Source organism: Battus philenor, unplaced genomic scaffold, assembly GCF_028537555.1.
Source record: "Battus philenor isolate CCGP_79_NKW_IND1 unplaced genomic scaffold, ilBatPhil1.0.hap1 SCAF_11, whole genome shotgun sequence".
Taxonomy (NCBI): Eukaryota; Metazoa; Arthropoda; class Insecta; order Lepidoptera; family Papilionidae; genus Battus; species Battus philenor.
The window spans coordinates 14,053,778-14,078,759 of NW_027181673.1; the positions used below are offsets into that span (position 1 = coordinate 14,053,778).

Sequence of the window (24,982 nt, forward strand, 5' to 3'; positions counted from 1 at the left end):
ATATCAAATAAACCTTTTCCATAAAATCAATGCCGGTGTATTTTTTTTTAACATGGGAGTACTAATCAGTAAACTAACAAACCCCCCGTAACATTTCAGAGAGATATATATATTAAACTGTTGAGCCAGTGTGATTTAGTTCACAGATAGACTATAAAAAATTATACAGATTAAAAAAGACATGGTGACGGGTGAAACGAATTAAAGTGATGTGAATAAAAGCATCCGCTTGCGCTTACCTCACCCGGGGCTACTCTAACATGGAGGAGATACAAGCCGGCCTCCGGTATATATTAACAACGTTATCAGAGTCTGACGCGACATGAGTTTGCACACGTAAGTATACTAGTCAACATACATTCACTACCGCTTCATACGTTGCTTACTTCGAATGAACTGTTTGGCATGTGTAGAATTGGCCACACAGATGTGTTGCATGCATTTGTGTAGAACAGGGGCGTCAAACTCGCGGCCCTGTCTATTTATCCGATAAATCAACTTTAACACTAAACATACCACAGGGGGTCAAATGACTCATGGATCAAAATTTCTTATGTTTTGCGTTTGTAAACGAAATGGTCAATATAATATTTTGTTTAATTATAATAAATTCAATTTTCATTTCTTTCTTATTAACTATACTTTATACATTCAAACAGTAAACATAAAGTCGGGTCATTTGACACGCTATGGTAGAAATAGGTATCTAGTAATTGTTGGTATAATTAGTGTTAATCCTTAAATGCATAATGATGAAAAACTGCAACATAGTACCTAAACGTCATAAGTAACAATAAATGCATAGTGTTGTATATCTGCAACATAAGGTTTTTTTAATAAGTATAAGAATATTATATGTATGTATTTTTTTCTATTTTTCCCTGCATTGTAGTGTACTTATCATTATAAGATATATGCATATTTAAAATATAAATAAAAGTCATGCATTTAAGGGTTAAATAAATTTTACACAATAATTATCCCAGGAAAGATAACACAAAAGAGATGTCAAGAATTATGACGTAAACAGTCAAAACATAAACATTATTTTTTTGCGGCCCGAGTTAATCTTTGAGTTTGACACCCCTGATATAGAACCTACTAAATTTAGAATAGCGACATTTTAAAAAAATAATCAGTGATCTCTTGTCATTTTCGACCTTATCCAATACGTGTTATTGTACAAAATTGTCCAAAAAAATTTATGTAACAAATCAATGTAATATTTATTGATGTTTCTAAAACATTCCATACGAATCTGTATTTTTTAAAATAATAAATTATTAATTTTTTCATCTTATCGTCGTTTAATATTTACATAAATGTGTAAACAAAATTAATATGTCTAATCAATGTTGTAATCACGCTTTTTAGCTGTTTTTTTTTTAATTTATTTCCTTTTAATTTTATCAGGTTCATCTCGTCCTGTTCTAATCTATGTAAACATGTAATACTGTCTCACTCTCACATGAGACGCAGTTGAAGCGACTAACACTCCATATGTTTTCTATTCAAGGTTGTTTTCTTCCTTATACAGACTTCAGTCCAGATGACTGGGGCCCAGAGTTTCCTTTAAGCACGTCTTCCAGATATACAGTACCAATGCCCACGCTATATAGCACTGAAGGTGAGACATTTTACCAATATTAACTCTAGAAATAAAATTTAATTTTAACACATTACACAGTTCCAACTTCAAATTTGTTAAATATAGTGCTACCGAAATAGCCGTACCGCGCCTAAGGAAAACGCGGGGAGGCAGGGGCTGAGGAAGAAATTGCGTAAGCGCTGTCGCCGCGAAAATTCAGTGAACTATACGGAAAGGCCTATATTCCCTCCCGTCTCACCGCGAACATACCTATAGAGCGGTACAGCTGTTTCGGTAGCACTATATTGCATTGTATATTTCCATATTTGCTTTGATTAATGTTTGGAATATATAGAGTCCTATAGTTTCATATCTATTTTAGGATGATACTAAAATTTTAAAATATTTAGTTCATTTTACTATCAAAAAAATAGATGGCAGTGATTTTTTTATTTTAAATATCTGGAGTTCTATTTTTAAATCCAACAATCTGTCAGGCATGGCCCTATTAATAATGTTTTGTGTTTTATAAAGTTAGATTATTAAAGGTCGCTGAACAAATACTGTAGGACATAGAGCTCTCCAAAAGAATTACAACAGGTCTGGATGGAAGAGGTTCAAATGATTTTGGCTATGATTCCAGGTTACAAATTCAAGAAGCCGAGCATCATAGAGCTGGTGCTGTACAACATGGCGGCGCTGCTGGGAGGCGTGGCGGCGGGCTACGACGTGCGCATGTCCAACGTCAGTCCCCTGCATCCCACGCTGCAGCCGCACAGGTAAACCTTATGCGAAACACAGCTAAAATTCAAAATATCTTTATCCAAGTAGACATTTACACGAATCGATTGGTATTTTAATATAAGTAAGTTGTAACTTCATTCATTCATTCAACTTCATTTCATTCAGCCAGTAGTAACTGGCTCGGTATGCTGATCTGCTGAGAAGAGCTGACCAGAAACTCAAGTTTACTCTGTTCCTTCTTGGCATAATGGCATCACACTCTTTGGGGTTTGGATTATTAGAATAGGTCACATAATTTTATCATTTAATTATTTTTACATACAATTTACTACCTTTTTACACGACTTGAAATAATGCGGTGCACCAATAAGAACAACTATATTACAGTGAATTGTACTAAACGTGACAACGTAAACAAACTATCGATCAGTTTATGCCCATAGATACATATATATTAGGGGACCAGAAAGTAATGTCGCTTTCTTAAGCTAAATTCACACGACTACATCTTTAACCAGTTTTTATTTCTAATCAATAATATATTCATATTCGTTATCAACAACCTTTTGCAATCTATTATACAAATCAATGCTGGAGCGGTAAAAATCAATCAGTTTTTCTGTAAAATATGTCGACTGAAACATTACATTCTGGTACCCCTAATACTTGTGATAAACGTGCACGCTTGTTGTCAAGTAGAGATTAATATTTGCAATATCTATTTCTGTTACTAATTTCAATTAGAATTGTTGTGTTTTTTTATTTATGAACTGAATTTTATTTATGTACAAAATTCAATTTTCTTTAGTACCAAATCGATAATTTATCTAATATATATCCATCTCACCTAACAATTTAAATTTGAAATTTCCAGGCCGGAGATCGAACCTGAGCCGCTTGCGTCGTCTCTATACGAGGGCTACGGGTTCGCTCACAACACTTACCACGGTCCCACCAGACACCTACGCGCGCCCCTCAACGCCATCACGGGCTCACCTGTGAGTTTCACACAGATCATGGTTATCTAGTTCACTTCACCACCAGATGCAGAATGGTGATACATTCCTCAATGCTGAAACTAGTATCTATCATGTCAGCCATAAGATTTAATGGAATCAGGCGTTACCTTGCGGAATTCCATCCTAAGTAAGAAAAGGACCAATATTTAGCCACTCCGCACATGCAGTGGTAGTCGTGCAACAAAGTGCACTGCACGCCAGCCCGCTGATAAATGCGCATGCGGCAAACAATTTGAAATACACAACTGCCACCGTTAAATCACTCAACTCGTGTTTCACCCCTCCACGGGGCATCTTCAGGAGTTATGTTACACCGATTAGTGCCAAACACAGAGTCTAGCCATAAGATGTCCACAGCTGGACATGTAATAATAATCAATTTATTTCAAACTTAGTCAATATAATATCAGTTAAGAACATTGTTTACATAAAGACTTATTAGTAAAAGGTTTGTGTTTGATTTAATTTAAAAACAACTGTTTTACTTATTTTAGTATTAATTGTAAGGTAGACATACACCTCTGCAAATTATAAAAGAAGAGAATCATACGTAGTATTACATTCAGAAGTAGATTCTGTAATGGTCAGTATTTTTGTGCAAAATTATAAAGAAATTATTTATGTTTGTTTGGTCGACCATGCCCGAAGCTGTGCCAAGGTAGACCCATATAATTCTAATATAACTATTATATTGACATGTATAATTGATTTCAGTAGTAATATTTCAGTCGTAGAATGTCCACTGCTGAGACAGTTCTCCATAGATTTCCTAGGAAACCGGTTGAAAGCACTCAATGTACAACTGCAAATACTAAATCAACAATAGCAGAATGTGAAGATGCGGAAAATTTAGAGAAGCTCTTCCTTCTTGACTTTCCCGTGTAGAGAGACTCGTGTAGGTGTATAGCAGGTGTATCAAACTCGCGGCCTGCAAGGATCATTTTTAATTCTGACAATGAAATTTCTTTTGCAATAGGAAATCAGACAAATGATGTCAGGTATCGGCATGTAAACAATAATTTTACTTTATTTATGTCTTACAAAATACTAGTAAAAATATTAGTTTCTGTATTTAGTTTTTTTTACGGTCCACCTAAAGTCAATCATTGTTCATTTGGCCTAAGTTAGCTTTTGAGTTTGACACCTACAGTATATATGGTTCGTATGACTTGGATTATAGCATCTATTTTGCGGAATATTTCAGTTATCTAGTCTACAAGCAGAGGAACAGAAGCCGATCCGCTTCACGGACTCCCCCACGCACTACGCGCACGCATCCTCATCGTCCGGCTGCGGTCTCTCGGCGCCGCCGCTGTCCGGGACATCCGGACTCGGCACTGCCTACACCGGAACATCCGGCCTCGGCACCGCTTACACCGCAACATCCGGTCTGGGCACCGCCTACACCGGAACTCAACCTCCCACCCCCTCGCCAAGAAGAACCTCATCATCTACTTCAGACCACCTCGCGGATCTCTACCACAACTACAGAGAGAACTTCCAGCCTTCACCTCAATCTCAAGATCGAATACAAGACTATTACTACAGAACGGAGCCCTACTCCTACGAGCGGACTGCAGACTACGTCGTCAAACATCCTTACTACGGCTACGATGAATGCTCCTTCGAGTACAGGGAACCCACCCCGGACTACCGACCTTCGGCGCCGTATCTATCTCACAGGAGGACACCCTCGAACTCCTCCGCTACTAATTCACACGCGGAGGAGTTCTCCCCCTCACGACAGCTCCGCATGGAGAAATACCCGAAAGAAAGGCGAGAGGAGTATCGATCTCCGAAAACTGAATACCCAAGGAAATCAAATGATTATTCCTTACCAAGAGATTACTACAGACAGGACTCACAAGATAGAAACGAACCGGAAAGACCCGCGAACCTGGGTCTAGAGCTAGCACCTACCAAGCTAAGATCCAGTTTGAAGAAATATAAGAAATCCAGCGCATCCGGGGGCAGTTCTGGTGGGGGAACACCGACTAATCCCACTCCACCCGACAGCTTAACCAGCGAGACAGACAGCTCATACGTGTCCGCGAGAGACGCATCCAGCGGCTCGCAGTCCAGGGTGAGGTTCAGTCCGGAGACGATGGAGGGGACCATGGAACGCAGACCCTCGCGACACTCGTAGCGAAGGCTTAAGAAGTTCGACGACTACCTCGTATGATGGACTGGCGGTAGTGCGTGGAACCGTGAGGCTGGGAGTCATCAAGTCACTCACATCCTGATAACGGATCAGGAGATGGACTGTGAAGTGTTAACGAATTTAATAGTTACTGTGTAGACTGTGGCTGTTGTGCAATTGTCCTGACAAATCCTGAATTTTTTTGTTGGTGTTCATTTACTTGTATGAGTTCTGTCCAGGGCTTTCCAGCCTGTGTTCTTGCATTTCGAATGTTAAAATATTCAGCATTATAAATTATAACTGCCAACAGAATTGCATAGGAAAGAAATGATAGTTACAACTATATTTGTACTATTTGTTGGGAAAATTATATGAAATTAATTTAAGATCAACTTTAAAAACCTTTGTGACTGAATCTAAGTAATTTTTAATTAACCGCGTGGGAGTTTACATTCCATTAAAACCGTGTGACATTATTTGTGTGAAGTCATTTTGTGTAGTTATAAAACTCGTGTTCAAATCTAGTTTATACACTAACTTACGTTAATGTAAATAATGTGGATCTGTGAAGTCGGTTCTACAGGTAAGCGTGTGTCTCTGAGATTAAATCAATAGGTATATATGTGATTATATATTCCGTTTCAAACAAGCATCTCCCAAGTCACCGTGGTTCAATAATATATAAAGCGTTTATATAGGGAGTGGTAGAATAAAACATGATAATCCCATAATCTGCTTTGAATTTATGAAATGTCTAACATTTTAAAAAAAGGTCAAAATTTTTTATTGTTTTTTTTATAACAAATGATATTGTTATGTAAAAAATAAGAAAATCACATGATTTGAAATATCCTACTGCATATGGGAAATGTATGAAATATGTCAAATTTTGTACAGATTTAGTTTATATCTAAATATCATAATTTCGTCAAACTTTTAACTTTAAAGGTTATTACAGGAATAAGCGTGATTTAAAACACACCAGCCTAACATGAGAAATAATTTTATGGTATTCCGTCAAATGTTATTTCAAAAAGTGGAATATTCATGTTTTATTCCATCACTCATATTAGGCATCATGGTTGACATATAAAAATATTTTGTGTAGCAAAAATGTTGAATCTTCCAAATCAAAAAAACTATAAATAAAACACTAAAAACTCAGAATTCAGATGAAATAAATACAGATTTAATATTAGTTACATAACATTCCATGTTTAAACTTATAATCTATTTAGTTGCATTTAATATTTCACTGCCATTGTCAAAAGGAGGTATTTTGTCTATCCATCTCAACTCATTTTCTAAAGTTATCTCTTTCTTTCAACTATTTCTGATTACCTTTCTTTTTAAAATAAGTTATCTTTCATTATTCTTAACACACATCTATTCTGTCAACGGAGTTAATATTACTGTTAAAGTAAAATTGGTTCATTTATAGCAATGCAAATATAAAGTTTATATCCCGAGGAAGCTGCAGAAACATCTTGATTTTGACCCGGCATTTGATGTGGCACACTATGACATGAGATTAATGTTTTATAAACATATTTAATTTGAATATTTACCTTATATGTGATGGAATTAAATATGTTTATTGTTAATTTTTATTAGTATCACTAACATCAAATGCAAAAAACAATCATTATTATTACGATAATAATACTTCTAAGTGTTGTTGTAATTTTGCGTGACCACAGCACACAGCTCTAATATATTTTTCAATTAATATTAAATTCGTCATATCAAATGCCGGATAGTATATTAGAGAAGTATTGCATATGTATTTCAAATCTATAGTTTACACATAATCTCAAGTTATTGCTTCTCTTACACATATTTAAAAATACCATATTTTTACTCTACCTTTGGTTGCAACTGTATCAGTTTACACCTTCTTTTACGTTAATTAAATTCATAGAGAGGGTAGAAGTAGAAATGAGCTATTTATAAAATTGTGTTCATTATAAAGTACAACATAGTACTATATCCAGTTTACTTATTTTTTTTAGTTTTTTCGACAATATCGATTATTCGTTGGCTTTCATGGGGTATATATATTGGTTATTTACAGCAATTTCTTTGACCCAAATATAATTGTTTAATGTTAATGCATAAAGGTGCTTCTGACAGACTAATAACCACCATACATTATTCAAAAGTTCCTTAGATAAGAGTCCAAAATAGTACTGAACAAATGTAATATATAGAGTAGGTTTACATGCAAACTAAGTTCATTTGTATTGTATTGTATTGTTGACTTCAATATAGTCGCATGTATGCATATGTAAGCATACTTAACACAATTATTTACTGTTGCCATAATATAGGCTGTGTGGAATTGGCACATGTATTTGATTTAGATGACGTTGTGTAGAATTTACTTGTACGTTAGAGAAAGTGCTGAAAGGGGAGAAATTTTTTGTGTAAAAATATCATGGATATATTAAAATGTGTATATTTTTGTGGAAAAAATTGTCATAAATACCTGTGATGTACCGTCAAACCTGTTTTATCTGATGTGTGAAGTTTTTAATCTAAGATTGGAAATTGTTTTTTTTTTTTCAATGTTTAATATGCACATATTTCATTGAATGATGTGTCCTGTTAGGTTAATAAGTTGGTTTTTTGTTAATGAGATAGACTATTTAGTTTTGTGTTGTGAAACTGTTATACAAAGTCGCAGTCGACTTTCGATTTTTTTAATATTTTTAATACATTTTCCTCTATGTGATCCATATCAACTACAAAAATATGTTTGAGGGTATATCGTTGTGGCAGTTCGTTCGCGTTAAGAATGCACTGAATAATAATTGTCTGCAGATCTAGTCTTTTATAACCGAACAACTGTGAAAATGTGACTACAACTTGTCAATATGTCATTTGACGTAAATTAGAAATGATTTGATGGCTAAGTCAACGGACAATGATTCTCTACATTATTAACGCGAATGTCTTATAGTCCTGTTGACACAAATTGTAATTGTGAGGTGATAAGAAATTGTATTTGTAAATGTAAAACTCAAAACATATGGATTTTAGTACGAAGGATGCGACGGAGTTGGGAGCGACCCGGCACAAACAACTGTACAAATGTAAATAGCCCAATGTAAAAGCTTACCCATTATTTAACGAGCATTTATTTTATTATAAATAGTACAAATGTATTTTTAAGGCTCTCATGCAGCGACGCGTTCCAATCGTATAATATATTGTACACACATCTATATATATATATAACGCTTTTGTACAAAGATCGAGAACGTTGGATATTTTTTACAGAGAGCATCGGGTGAAGTAGACGAAGTAGAAGTAAGCTTTTGTATTATCCCGCGGTGAAATGTAACTTAGATGAATTACTAGCTAGTCGGAGCGTGAGCGATGTGACGTCGGCCGGGCCTTCGCCCGGGCGTACCAAACGAGTATATAAGCATAAGTATATCGTGGAGTTTGAATATTGAAATTAGCTTTGATATTATTAGCTGAAACCAGTGCCTAAACGTCGACTGGGGCGGGTGTTGAGGTGTTGTCGAGGCCAGTAGCGCGTCGACTGTGTGTCGCGATGTGTTTTTATTTTCTTTCTCCGTCTTTACGTTTTGTTTTGTGCAATAATTGTAAAATGATTTGCGTCCATTTTTATTATATACAATTTTAATTTATGTTGATATCGTCGTGAATCAGTATTTCGTTCAGTATTTGAGATTAATTCACTTTTGAATATATTTATTTGTGACCAATTTGTATTGTCTTGTCATACGAATGTGGGCGGGGTATTGTGCAACCGATGCCCACTAGCCGCTAGTACCCGCGGCGTAGGTAGACCTACCACTAGTCTTGGTCGCTGAATGCAGCGAAAGACTGATCATCATTGCAGTGGGGGTAGGTTTATGAGTTGCTGCTGCGTCTATCGGCTGACATGGTGATGACAATTTGGTTTATTTCATGTTTTAGCAGAAACCAAAACCCAACCAAATTATAATAAGAATCTCCCGTTGAATGCAGTTGTCACAAATGTACTTTCTGCCGCTTTGTATCGTGTTGTGGCGGATTCACGGCGTGTTTACTTAAGAACTCTAGTCTTGTTTATTTAGCGCCCGGCGGGAGTCCCCGGGCGCCTGTAATTATGTTCGGGGCATTCCCTTGTCCTTTGTGAGCGTTGCATTCCATATTGTTTGTGGTCCGAAGTGATATTATGCTCAGGTAGAGTGTACAGTAGCGACGGTTATGTGTGCCAATATATGAGATGGGAGGATGCCTTACGTCTGTACGTTAAACCGACAAATAAAACTAGAATAAGCTTTTTATAAAGTATTTTCATTTTACCTTACCCATTCCCCTGTTTATCTTACTCATTGATTGACAAATGGATCAATAACGAATTTATGTGAAACTATGGAAGAGAATAAAATGCATTCGGCGAATGAATTGCCACGTCTGAAATAACAAGCTGTCAGACCACAGTGATAAAGACACTTCTAAAAACTGGAACATTTTGGACTCTGATTTTTACCTCGAGTCACTATACCCGATGTGCCAAATCAAAAGCTGGGTACTAAACACACATTTTTAAACCTGCCATAAAGCATAACATGATTTGTTATATACAAATGAAAACATGAGATGATATTATAAAACAATTAGGCTTAATATAATGCCTCGAAAAGATAAAATCAGTATGTAATGATATTTTGTATCCAGTCCTTGCTAAAATGATGAAGTTATACATACCTTGCATTTTGATTGCTTTGAGAAATATTTTTGTTTCTCTGTATATTCCAAGCGGAACATAAGTAGAATTAAAAAAATATATTTTGATGGACACCAATCCATTTTAGTGACTCATATGACAGCTCCATAATTTTAATAAAAACATTGCATTACTAAATTTGCCATCAGAAATAGGTGCTAGTCTAGACCTCTAAGAAATCCTACGACTGTATTTCAAGCATTCGCGCTTCACTAAGCCTGTTAGTTGTAATTTAAAGAAATTTAATTTGCGACGAGCGCAGCCGACACAACGTTGGGAGAGGTCAAGGTGTAGGTCAAAGGTCATTGAACTTTTGTATAGCAACATGCGAAGTTAAGATTTTTATCCTCGCGCCGGCGACAATGGTACTGATACGTTAGTTTGTATTTTAGAGCCAGAGAAAACATTGTGCAATTTGACGCCTGAAAATGTAGGGTTATCTAACAAATTGATTTTTTGAAACACTTGTGATATTACAAGTAAATTCAATTCTAGCATTAGACATGTATTACTTAGTAAATAATTTATAATTGGACAACAATTGGATATGACATTTTGTTTAAAATGTATTTGTTGCAACAGAAAAGAAATATCTTTCAGGCCCCATTAACCAAAGTTAAATATATTATAATCCTTTTAATAGATTTTCAATATGCCCTTTGGGAGGATATATGTAAACCCATAGTATAATAAAACTTAAATGTATTAGCAAATTTTTGAAAATACAAATCTCACTTAGATAACTATGATCTCCCTTATGAAAATATTGACCATATATGGTCATAACCAAACCAAAATTGTTACACCTTTTTGTTAAAAAAACACTTTGTTGTGACATGTGATCACATATATATCACGAAAATAATTTGATAAAACTAGAACCAAAGAAAGCTGCCCCATATATTACATTTCTTTAACTTGAAAGACCAGGCTTTGAAATGCACCCTGATCTAATATTTTGACTTTTGTAATAAAATACATGTATATAATGCCCTCAATACTGTAGCTATAGCAATTGACTTATAAATATATATACTTTCCTTATATCACAGAAAAATTATTTGTTTCATAATGTTTAAAGTTTTTACAACTTTTTTATAACTAAGTGAACACTGAAATAATTTTCATTATTTTTTTAAGCAAATGTCAGACCAGTAACTTTTGGTAGCATAAAGTCTATGGAATTAGATATTAAAAATATTAAATTAAACTGTAGACAACACTTTCTCTTAATATATTTTCATTATGTTATTTATTATTTTTAAAACTAGATTTTTGCACAGGGCATACTATACATTAATTGACAGGAAATACATTCACCCTTTTGAAACTTTTACATATATATAACCAAACTTTATATTGTCTTACGTCATCTGCTTCCTCCTGTGCCCCACTTCCGTTCTGGCAAGTCTTCGATTCGCCTTCGTTTCGCGAACGTATATTTAGATTTCGTGAATGAGGTAAACAATGAGGTAATGAAGTGTGTGTGCGGTACAACGGACTTGCCATCAGTCCGTCACAGTCAGTACTCACCCCAGACTCAGCCGCGGTGCGCCGGCGCACGCGAGCGCGGGGGAAAACCGACAAAGGGTTATTTCATACAGCATACGGTTACACAGACGCATGGCGAATTAAAAAATCACGACATTATTTTTATAAAGAACAATTTATTTTCATACACGATATAATCTAATACACTAAGTCTAGTGCGGTGTAAAAATATTCTTACATAACGTGTACTCGACACTTATTTACAATTATATTTTATTTTCAATGCTAAAAAATCCATAGTAGAAAATTATACGTGTTTATCACATAGCCATATATCTTCTGAAAAGTCTAGATTTAGTAATCCATTTTATGTTTAATTCAGCACACCGTGATGAGAGGACAAGTTGACTCTGTCCTCGGGGTGCGGCGGGTGACAAAACATTTTTTGGTTCATAACCAACTTACAATCTATGCACTGGATCACCAGACGTATCACAATATCATTTCGTCCACATCGTAAGGCTTATCACTAACTAACGTTTACTGACTAGTGCAAACGCCTTTGCAACGGATTCATTTGGATCTATAAACTCAGATTTAGACTCAAACTCCTAAAGAACAGAGTTACAATTACATTGACAAAGTTATATTTCCTTCCGCCGTCTATACAAGTCAAATATCAAAATGGAATGAAAAAAAAATCAGAGCCCCGGTCACTTACTTAAGTACTTCAGTAAGTTATGAATCACAAATCCAAAAGCAGAAACATTCCAAACACATTTCGGACAACTCTACGCATATATCACAAAATAGTTCACCCCGTATGCCAACCAGTTTCCATAACATCATTAAACCTTAATACAATCATTCAATTTCAGTCTATTAAATTGTCATGTTTGAGTTGAAATAATTATATTTTAATTACTAAAAAGATAACTGAAATAATGAATACGTATAATGTAATATAATACATATTAGAGAATGGTTATGTATATTTATAATAATACGTATAGTACGTAACAACAAAAACCAAGCGGCATACATAAGGTAATTTAAATAAATAAACCTATATACACGAAATTGTTGCGATTAGGAAAACAATCAATACCGTATATTATAATTTAGAATATTTCCTGGTACAAAATCAGGTATAATTACGCAGAAATAAAAATTCCGTATCATATTTCCGAAGTTTTTTTTTTTCTATCAAATACCAGTTTCAAACGCCGAATTCTACCAACCTTGGCATTTACGTATTAACAAAATCGTTACGCACGCGTTTATGAAAACGAATATCGCTTGGAAGCGGATTTTTGCAAAATAACATTCGGTGAAAATTTTCCTAGTTGACGCGTTCATAAACGAAAACGTATCGATCCGTTTGAACCGATGCGGTATAACCGCGTGTTATTGTTGAAAACTGCGTGGGCATCTAAACACGAAGTACCGTGTTACGCGATTTTATCGTAGAAAATAACAATACTGCGCATTAAATAACATTTCATTGTATATATACTTCAATTTAGTGTCATAGTCCAATGCGTTTTTGATAGATAGCCTATCGTGGTATCGTAGATAGATCGAAAGGATTCTAAGGTCACGGTCGCGGGTCTCCGGTCTGCGGAGACCAGATTAGACCGGGATCGCGTCACTGGCCGTTATCACACACGCTGGCACGCTTGATAAGACGGTGAATGCCCTTCACCGGTCAACACGCTCAAGTACGCAAGCCTCGATCATTTACTATCCAATTACATCGTTGCCAAGCCAATATTGGACATGAAAATATGTTAAAAAAGTCGAAAAAATAATTTTATTACTACATATAAATCTGTAAAAGATGTAAACTAGTTATTTTTCCACATTGGATGACATGCGCCAGTTAAAACCGAGTTCACACGCGTTCAGTTCAACGGACATACGAGTGCATTGCCTCTTGTTGTACTTCTGTATCATCGCTATAGCCTAATAATTAATTTTATATAACATCTATAGTATCTGATCAATTTATATATATTAGTAGATATATATTAGACATAGTTATACGCCCTTTTTAAAAGGATTAAGGCAGTGCTACTATTTTATACCTACAGCATTAGATAAAAAACCAGTGGTTCTCAAACTTTTTTTTAATTTATAGTCTAAGCTTGTCTACGAACATGTAGGTAAATTGTAAAAGTTTTTATAATAAACAATACATCAATTTAAGTCAGTCATTCGGTATTAAATGTATATTTTAATGGACTTAATAACTTATTTATTATGGAAAATGTCATAAAAATTTTATTATTTTACGTTTACTCCGCTTAGGATACTCGAATTAATATTTTTTTTATATTGCAACTTTGGAAACCACTGGTTCGAACTAGGGTTCTATATTAAAAATATGACATATGCGAGACGAATGGGTTTGTTCGGGCGTCTATAATTCATTAACGAAATATGGAGCGAAGTCGCACGCGATGAGACGGAACGAAACGAGATGTATTTATAGAGCTCGCCCTTGAGAAGGACAGACGGAGTTGCGAACTTTACGTTTTATTTAGGAGCGTCTGCTCGTATCGACCGCGGCGGGTGCCCACGCGTTATCAGCGGAGCGTTATCAGTGCGGCAGGTGCCTTCGGACGGCGGCCGGCTTATCGCGAGGAAACAGCGCAATAAAAATTAACGTTTACGTGGTGATAAGCTAGCGCGAAAGCCTTAGTCGCAGGTCGATGTCCGGCGCATTCCCTGACGATTCGGTAATTAGAGAAAACCCGCGCGCGTCCACCCCCGGTCGGGACCGAAGCCCTATCGAGCCGTCTCGATTTCAAGCCGCGGCTCCGAGGGCCCCGCCGCCCGTCCGCTGCGCCAAAAATAACACAAAAATTAATTAACGAGGGAGGACATGACGACGGCCGTCGAGTCCAGCTAACGCAAACAAATAAAAACTATTCTCGCAGTCAACTACACAACATGCACAAGCGGTCGCCGGTATGTACACATCAAGCTACTGCCACAAATAATTATATTATGGGTTATCGATTACTGCATATACCATACGTATATAGGGACAGGAGAGGGGATGAGTATATAGAAAAAAAAATAGAGAAATATACAATAAACACTATTTAAACATGTAGTTTATTAAAGATAAAAAAACATACAATGGTTCGTCTTACACAAAATAGAATACCTGGAGGGCGACGGCCGGGCGCGTCCGGGGATATAATAGCATACGGTACGACATACTGCACGCAGACGCGGCGGGCGGCGGCGAGCGGCGGCAGGCGGCCGCGGGCTAGCTTACTCTTACAAAAATACTTAGGCTACTCTGAAATGCACTTGGAGGAGCTCCCGCGGGCGCACGCGCTCCGGGAGCCTGGAATGCGAGGCGGCGGCCAGGCGGCGGCGAGGCGGCCGCTAGTTGGTGCGCTTCTGCGTCTTAAAGCTTACGGACAGCACCTGCCCGTTGAGCGTGTAGCCGTTCAGCGCCTGGATGGCCATGGCCGCCTCGTCGCACTCGCGCATGTTAACGAAAGCGAAACCTTTGTTTTTCTTGGTCTCGGGGTCCTTGATCACCTTGATGGAGTCGATGGCGCCGTACGGCCCGAACAGCTGCCACAGCGCCAGCTCCTCCGTGTCCTCGCCCACGTTGTATACGTACACGGTCGTCTGGTGGGCGGCGGGCGCGCCCAGGAGCGGCACCGGCGCAGGCGCGCCCAGCAACGGCAGAGGCGCGTGGTTACCCGCTGCCATCGGGTTGAAGCGCTGTTGTCCCTTCGTGATGAACGGCAGCGCCTTACCCGGCGATGGCAGCAGTGGCGGCGAAGCCTGCGGGAAACCCGCGTAGGCGCCGGCGCGCGCGCCGAAAGCAGCGCCCAGCGCACCCCCGTTGAATGCGGCACCTGCCCCGTTGAACGCACCCGCAGCTGCCCCGCCGCCGCTCCCCGCACCGCCCGCCCCGCCCGTAGGACCACGCGCGGCGGCCCGCGGTACGCTCTTGCCGCCGTTCGGCTTGTTCGCAAACTTCACCGCGATGGGCCCTGCGCCCGCAATCGGCGTCTGCCCATTCATGTGCTGGATGGCATCCTCCGCTTGCTGCCGACTCTCGTAACAAACGAACCCGATACCCTGTGACACCCGGCTGTTGGTGATGTTACCGAACTGTCCGAACAGCCCGTTGAGACGCTCCAGCGTCATATCGGGCGGCAGATTACTTATATAGAGATTCGATTCTGTATCGGGTTTGTGGCTGACCTTGTTCTCGGGGTTCAATAGTGCGAATGAAACTTTTAAAGTCTTCCCTTGCATGAGTAGTCCGTTGAAAGCCGCGCGCGCCTTCTCTGCGTCCTCGTGTTTCTCGTATTCGACGAAGCCGTAGCCTCTGTTTGCTATCAATTTGCAGCTCTCGATTTTGCCCATTGCGGAAAATAAAGCGTACATCATGTCTCGAGTCATCAGCTCCGGTATATAATTGACCATGAGTTTGGTAGGTGACACATTGGAATTGGCGTCGCCGCCGCCATTCTCCACATTCATGTTGTTTGTTAACATTGTTCCTTTGTCGTTCTAACTACACTACGTAAAACAAAATACTAGTAAAACTCACACACGCGGAAGATTTTTATTTTCCGACATGGAAAATGAACAAAGAACTAACACAAAAAAATCTAAATGCACGAAAACGCCAACAGCAACGCCGGCTCACAGGCCCATCATCACACGACACGAACAAGTTTGTTTTCCAAATGTTACCATTACCAGAATATTCTATTGTTGTTAGACAAAGACTATCAAAGCCATAAGCGACACCGCTCACATCGACACATAAACCACTTGTAATAATTTATAATATTTCTAAAATTGTAAAAACACGTGCTCCGTTTACGAATATTGTCAAATTAAAATAATAATTATTTTCCCAAAACGTGGCACGTCATTATTCGATATCCTCAAAATTAGAATTATCGATGTCTATGGCTTATATAGTATTATTTATGACTTGTTATATATATTTATTAATCCATTACCTAATATTAACTACATAAAATTTATTATTATACAATATTGTTTAATTAACAAGAAATTGACATTATTTTCCAGCTTTTTTAATTGTAATCATTTTTGCATAATAATTTGGTCAATTATGTCATAACAAATATGAAATAAAATAATTTCTTACTTTCATCTTCGTTTTAATTTAAATTAATAGTTAACTAGCAGTTTTTAACAAAATAGTTTCAATTAATTTTCACTACAATACAAAGCTGACAGTTATCGTTAAATATTTATTTTTCTATATTACAGGTAATTTGTATACCTTAAAGTCAAATAAAGCAAATGGAATTTTTCCAACGGCGAGTAAACTTTAACCAAAAGTTATTGTGCATTGTGGCTATGCACTTTTTTTTTGATTGTGGAACATCAAGTTATGGCAATACTGATACATATTATAGAAAAACATTAGTGACATTTGTTATTTAAAGCACTATCAGAGAGTTATTAAAATACACCATTTGATAAAAGGATCGTTAACGATATTTTTTTAATAAAATGTTTCTGACTAACGTGCTTTTAAAGAAAACAAAGAGCAAGTAAGTGCCAATAAAGTAATTTTAATAAAACATAACCTTTATTTTATATATGCAGATAAAACTAAAAATTTACGTAGTATTTTACTATTTATCTGAATATAAATAAAAAAACATATGTATATTATACACATATATGTATATTTATATATACATATATGTATATTATATATATATAAAATGAACCAGAAAGTAATGTCACTTTCTTAACTTAAATTCACACAACTACATTTTTAACAATTTTTTTTTTCATCAACCTTTTGCCGTCTAGTGTACAACATCTTCCAAGTACATAATGAGCTACCAAATGACAATCAAATATCGACATGTGAAGAAACGACATTACTTTCCAGTCCCCTAATATATGTTCTATTTGTTATATTGTTGTTTTGAAGCTATATAGCTATTTATCATTATTTCTATGAATGCCTATGCTTAATACTAGAAAGTATAAATCAAAAAGGTGCAATCCTAAAATTTCTTTATATTATTATTCTATATAATATATTTTTGTTCTTGTTTCTTTGACATGGTGATCTGTGATACACCATAAGCCATTCGGCTCGGATAGTGTCAATTTTTAATTATATATATATATATATATATATATATATATATATATGTACAGTGACTGTAGGCACACTATGCTGTTTAACTCGAGAATGTGTGACACTTCTAGCTTTGATGCCAGTTTGTTGACATATGTTAGCATTCTCGTCTGGTAATTTCTGCTAAGTGCAGTGATCTCCTGTTTTATGGTAGGGATTTTTAAGTCTTCATTTATAAATGTTTGCTCACATAGCTGGTTGTATCCAGTGTGACTCTAAGTGTTTTAGTCTGAAATCTCTCCTGTATTTCATAACTGTTATTGCATGCTGTACCCTGCTGAAAACCAATAACTTGCTTTCGGGTGATAGTTTTGACTTGCAATCCCAAGAGCCAGTACATGGATCTGAGATTTGTGCCCAGCTGTTTTCTTTTGGTCCAAATGTGCTTTTTCCGCATCAGTCTTCTAACTAAATACATTCCCAGGTATTTGCATCCTCAGCTTGGAGTATATCTTCATTGTGCAGTTTTATAAAAGCGTGTGTTATTTGAATGTGTTTACTCTGATTGGCTTTGATTTGCTATTTAACGAGCCATTTTTCCACTTCATATGCATGGTCTTGTAGTTTTACTGATGCGATATGTGGATTATTATGTGTTGACTGAAGGACAGTGTCATATGCTTATGTGACCATCAATGTGTCAGGATGTGTTTGCAGATCTGTAGTAAAGATCAGGTACAGTATAGAACCCAATATAATGCCCTGTTGCACTCTTGAGAGGATTACATTTAAGGGCGAGGGACTTGTTATTTTCTTGCCGCTAAGTGGGTACATTATCGTGTGTAGCACTTTGCATATGAATCTACTTCCTAGTACTCCAATATATGCCCTAAAGTCATCACATGTAATAGCGTGCCTCGGTGGGCAGTAGATAGCTGACATGGTTGTTTCTGTACTCTGAATTCTGGTTGAGATGGCTATGGTATTTTACAGTTTTGAATTTTTCAATAAGGAAGTGTTTAATGTTCTCGTAAAAGAGAATCTAATAATAAATTATGAAAGAAGTTCCTCCATGTGAATTACCATAAAAGTAGTTTATAGTATACACTATTTAATTATGAAAGCTATAGTTTGACTTTCAAAATATCAATTGTTTCTACTTTCAGTTGACATTCCATGTAAATATTCTTAAGATTAGGATGGTTTGTTAAGGATTGTGACTAGCTAGATCATACCTTCCATCATATTGTCTAACATAATATTAATTATGTTTGGAATTTTGTTCAACAAGACATCTAATACTTTGGTGAAATTTTTTGGATCTTCGATGTTGGTTTTATATTAGTGAGCATTTTTTTGTTTTGCAGCTTGTATATAGGTTTCATTGGTTTTTGTATGAATGTAGTTGGTAATTTTGGTGTTGGCATATTAATTGTTCCTTTGTGCAGGTTGTATTAGATGGTTAGCATTATGGTTTGGCAACACTTTATTTGTAATGTCATTGCTAGATTTTATTTTGAATTTCATGAGCAGTTCTTTAAACTGTTTGTATTTAGCACAACCTTTAAACTTGCTGGGTGTTTTTCATTACAGTTGGCACAATATCAGTACCGCAATATCAGGTCTTTTTTGGTAGCTTCTTGTTGGGTGAATTTGTCCACATTTCACCTACCTAAATGGCCTATTAAATTTGGTTTTGGTGTGTCAGAATATCTGACATCTTTTACATTGTAGTATATATTGCTTTTTGTATATGGTGCTTCAAATGAGATATTGAATTGATATGCTTTATCATAAATACTTCCTTGTTCTACCTAGGTTCGTGATCCACATAAAATATCAGAAGTGGAGATTTTTTATTTATATAATTTATTTGTTTGTTGCTGGGTCATCGGAGGAATGTATCCTGCATAGAACTACTTGATATGCTTATTCCCTTTTTAGTTTGTATGTATAGTGGCTAACATTTTTTTTTGGTCTTATACATATCCTCATCAGCAGACATTATTTTAACAACCTGACCTCAGGGTTGTAATTTTTCAACTTTTGTGTTCGTAGAGAGGGGTTGTCTTAATTTTTTTATGTTGATAACTCCTGTAACAAATATGGGTTTAAGTTTTCTTGGTTTAGGTTCTTTTTGTTCATCTGGTGCTTCATTGTTTACAGTTTCTAAGATTTGAATTCGGTTTTGTATATGTTGTCTAAGTCAGCTTGCTATTTTTTTAACATTTCAGAACTTGATACTGCTTTCCCTTTTGCAGGGATCTGATCATTTTGCCAGAGTTCTTCATTATTATCTTCATTTATGCTAAATATGTTGATTTCTACATCGAAATTGCTTTTAATATTTGTTTTTAACGCCAATGCCTCAGTGAGTTGCTCCTATTTCGTATAAACATCCCTTTATGGAAAATTTGCTGTGTCGTATTGGGGGTTATTGTCGTTTTTTTTTGTTTTTCGTTGTTTGTAACATTCATTCTGTTACCAAGAGATGGGTCGATAAGAAAAGGTCACTTAAAGGGTAACTCCCATTCCTCCAGGAGGGCACAACTACAGGAACGTTTGCCAGGTCCATTGAGGATGGTGCTAGTAACTGATCTCCCATCAGCCATGCAGTACATTGACACATATCCCTTCATGGAATTGGGGCGAATATTCTATAAAGCTACTTTCCTCTCAGCCCAGACAATTCAGCCAAGACTCCAGATCCCCAGATTGCTGTTGCGGTTGTGGTTATTTGTTCCCTAATAGTCACTAATCTCTAGTTATTTCAGCTCACTGTTGTAATTCCTTTGACACCACCGAGGGAGCATGTGTAGGGCATTTTTTGATAATAAAACAAAATAATAATTTATGACAATAAAACCACGAACAAAATGTTTAGTATTACATAAGTGACTTGTATTGAACAAAAATATATATGGTTTTCAGATTCATAATGGTTGTTATGGAAAGCGCTGTATCTGGACACAAGTTTAATGCAATAAGAGAGAGGTTAGCTGACAAACTTGAGTTAATACGCTTCGATCCATACAGTAAGTGTTAATTTATGTACTAATGTTGATCTTAATTTTAAAATTTTATATATGTTAAGGTTGAGGATGTCGCTAGATGCAGGCAGTGCAAGACCAATCATGGCAACATTTGAGGGAGGCTTTTGTGTTGCAGTGGGCGTCTATCTATCCACTAAATGATAATATCAATAAAGACTTAATAAGTTTGGGAATGATTCACTGAACCATGATTTATAAGTAATGGTATTTCACTGTTGTGCAGTAAACCTCTGCCTTCTAATATATAGTCTTCAATTACTCTTGTGTGGTATTATCAAACTTAAAATAATTGTAGCGCTGAGACACAACAAAGTAAGAGATATTTTAATGTAGAAATAAAGATTGTTATCTATACCAATAAATAAAATTGTAGTATCTGATTGATATATTAATATAACTGCTTTTTGCTATATGCATATGGATATATATAATGAACATATAACAAAATTTCATTTTTATCTATGTGTCATTCCGACTAATCTTAGGAATGGTTGGATTGATATTTGACAGGGCTTATACTGGCATGTAGATGATGTAATATGGAATAACTTGGCTACTCTTACTTTAGAATAATTGTCGAATGAAAAATAAAACTAAATAAACATTGTTTTTCTTAAATTCCATGTTGAATTCATAGGCATAGCCAGTAATTATTATGAAATAAATAACCCTAAAAAAAACAAAAAAGGATCTAGTAGGTTGCAATTGCTTGTGATGGTCCTTTTGTCAATGTTTTGACAATGCCCCTAAGAGAAAGTACACAGGTTATAAATCTATATATGGACCCTGATAGCCTGGTTGGTGTTGGTAATCATATACTATTTATTGATCTTAGGATATGCCAGATTGTCGCAATTTTTTCTTTCATGTTTCTCAGCAGTGGCCGTAGTATATTTGAATGGTCCTAAGCCAGGATTTGAACGCTGTGATTTATGGTAATCAGATACAGTCCTTTAACATTGCTTCTCTTGTTGAACTACATATCTAGTGAGCAATGCATTTGTGTCAATTGCCATAAAACAATAGGATTAAATTAAAAATCTATATTACCTATGTTTATTACGTCTAAACAATTTTTAACTGCTTCATCGGACTAGAATAATTTAAGTTATCAAACTTTAAGGTTAAGTTTTTGAAGTTGTCTAAACAATTGCATTATATCACATAACAAGCTTTAAAATATTTTCTGGCAACCAAGGTACTTGGCGCTTTACTTGATCTATATAACTTATTTTATCATCTTGTTTCAGTACAACATGAGAGTTTATACAAGGAACGAAAGAAGATCAGAAGCCTAAAATAGATTTATAGAATTTATAAAACTAAATGAAAATATAGTAAGTAATGTAGAAAAAAATAAACTATTAAATAATTAAAATTTATTTATTTATTTATCGTATTTCAAAACAATAAACAGAATGCATACAATATCTTTGAATTGCTAGCCAATATATTAAGTACATTTCTCAATCTGTTATAATAGTATATATTAAATTTAGAATATATGCTTTACTTCGCCTTTTGCCAGGCAAAATAATATTGAATTATAATCTAAAGTGCTTGAATTTTTTTACCAAGTGCTCACAAAATATTAACATAATTATTTTAGATAAAACAACAAGATTATTCAATAATATTATTAATTATTTAATATAATTATAATAATTTAAAATGATAATTAAAATTTAAAAGCCGGCAAATGTGCACAATAGATTAACACAATGTGAATAGAATTATTTGTATATTATATAATTATTAATGAAATACTTATCAATATATTCTCACTATTATTTCATATTCTAATATTAAAACATCTAATACAAGTAACAAATACAATATTAAACATATAATCTTTAATTTCTTATAATATACAGAGAGGATCTGGTAACATTTTGAAAGGATATTTCGAAAAGAGAATACGGTGGCAACACTAATACAGATAACTTATAAATGTTCATGTTAAAAACTTATAGAATTGACTAGAGTTTAGTTATGTACTTAAATGTTTAAAATAGAAATTACTTTAGTTAAAATTACATAACTAATTATATGTACTTATATATTAAAGAAATATATTTAAGGATTGACATTGAGATGTAACATATAAATCGTTTATAATTAAACATTATTTAATTATACAACAAAGATAGAATTTCTTAAACTTATTCATTTAATTATATTTGATTATTAATACAAGAGATAGAAATAATTTTTAGTAAATTGAATTCTTGACATTTGGTCCTTTTACAAGATAGTGTGGTAAGTATAATGGAATGATTTATATATTTATTTCCAGAATATTCTAACAATTATATTACACTGTAAATAATGATAAACTCTGATTTTAAAGTATTGTATTCAATATAACCTACCTAATACACTAAGTGTAAAAGCAGGAAAACTAAAAGTGAACTCTTGAAGTTAATTATATAGGTAAGTATGAATTTACTTCAGTTATAACTCAACTCAAGAATCAACTATATTATATATCACTTAATATCTAAAGCTAATTATAGAATTAATATAAATGATAATTTATCTAAAGTTGCCTACAACATTCTAATGATCACAAAACTGCATTAAAATATAATTTGAATATTATATTCTGAAATAATATTTGCATTAATTATATAAATAATATAACTCATATTTTTTTATTATAATTTGTTTTTGGTTTCTTTGCAGAAAAATCAAAATGCAACACAGTGTATTCTTTAGAAAAGATTAAAATTCTTAATGTATTGTTATTATATAATCCAATATATTCAATTTATAAAACACTTAACATTATAGTAATATTCACGTATAATAAATACTGGTATATAAGGCTAATTTAGTTGGCAATATTTGTTCATATGGCAGGCCAGGTCAGCTGAACTGGGCTAAAATTGGTATTTATTTTTTTGGTTTGTTCTTTGGAATGGAAGATGAGAAAATTTGTCTCGTACAGTATGTTAGAACAGTGATTCTTAAACTAAATATTATACTGTATATTTATATATAACTATAGAAAATCTTATCTATAATAGTAATAATAAATGTGTAAGGAAGAACCATAGTGATACATGTGGTTTAGCCAATGTGCACTTTACACATTTAATGTACGAAAATAGAAAACATCATAAATTTATGTATTTGTAATCATAGTACATTCCCTTATATATCAACCTGCCACAGTATTAAATGTAAAAGAATAAAAAAAATTCTTTTCAAATGTTGCAAATATTATTTTGATCACTATGGTTCTCCTTAACTAGATATACTTAAATCTTAATATATAGTATCCGGCGATAAATATTGCACATGGACCTTAAAAGAGACAATCGGCCAATTTTGGCTTTGATTGTCTCTTTCCAAAGATCGATGTGCAATAAATATTGCCGGGTACTGTATGTTAGATTATGTTGAATAACCGTAAGTATGTAGGTATTGTCAAAGAGAAAATGTTTTTTGATAGATTCGTAATGTAATGTTTTGTACTTAAATGTTGCAAGAAGGAATTAACACACTAAACCAACACTATACAACGAAAACTAATGTAGTCATAATAAATGTTTTAAAATGTGGATGTATCTAAATGTGGGTTATAACCATGCAGTTTTCATGATAGTGTAAACATTATAATTTATCAATAATTATTGAGTTATAAACAATATTATATACTTAATTAACATAATATTAATGCTTCATTTATAATTGATATAGAATAACTATTTGTTTATGATTATGTATAATACACATGAAACAAATTTCACACATGATTTACTTTAATTAATTTAAAATATTATGTTATGTATGTATAGATGTTACAAATATAAATTAATGTATTAGAGGGACTGGAAAGTAATGTCATTTCTGTCTACATATTTTTTTGAAAAACTGATAAATTTTTTTCTGCTCTAGCATTGGTTTGTATATTAGATGGCAAAAGGTTGTTGATAACGAAGGTGAATATATTGTTGATTATTAATAAAAACTTGTTGAAAATGCAGTTGTGTGAATTTAACTTAAGAAAGCGACATTACTTTTCGGTCCATCTAATATATTATTGACATGCTATGAATGACCTGATGTTCCTA

General features: G+C 34.7%; 3 protein-coding genes across 3 annotated transcripts in view; 2 read left to right on the plus strand and 1 right to left on the minus strand.

Moving 5' to 3' along the window:
* Positions 1-6,268, plus strand: part of slpr (slipper) — a 94,840-nt gene extending 88,572 nt beyond the window's left edge. The window contains exons 8-11 of the mRNA XM_068772495.1: positions 1,538-1,627; positions 2,232-2,367; positions 3,207-3,330; positions 4,556-6,268. Coding sequence (XP_068628596.1) covers positions 1,538-1,627; positions 2,232-2,367; positions 3,207-3,330; positions 4,556-5,497 — 1,292 coding nt within the window. The 3' untranslated portion in view covers positions 5,498-6,268. The remainder of the gene's footprint in view (positions 1-1,537; positions 1,628-2,231; positions 2,368-3,206; positions 3,331-4,555) is intronic.
* Positions 6,269-14,833: 8,565 nt separating this feature from the next.
* On the minus strand, positions 14,834-16,651 carry fne (found in neurons). Its single transcript, XM_068772125.1, has one exon. The coding sequence runs from the start codon at positions 16,263-16,265 to the stop codon at positions 15,132-15,134; it is 1,134 nt and encodes a 377-aa protein (XP_068628226.1). The 5' UTR covers positions 16,266-16,651; the 3' UTR covers positions 14,834-15,131.
* Positions 16,652-17,162: 511 nt separating this feature from the next.
* mRpL33 (mitochondrial ribosomal protein L33) lies at positions 17,163-22,358 on the plus strand. Its single transcript, XM_068771910.1, has 3 exons — positions 17,163-17,305; positions 20,782-20,885; positions 22,154-22,358. Exons 1-3 carry the CDS (start codon positions 17,265-17,267, stop codon positions 22,204-22,206), a joined length of 198 nt encoding a protein of 65 aa, XP_068628011.1. The 5' UTR covers positions 17,163-17,264; the 3' UTR covers positions 22,207-22,358.
* Positions 22,359-24,982: the final 2,624 nt, after the last annotated feature.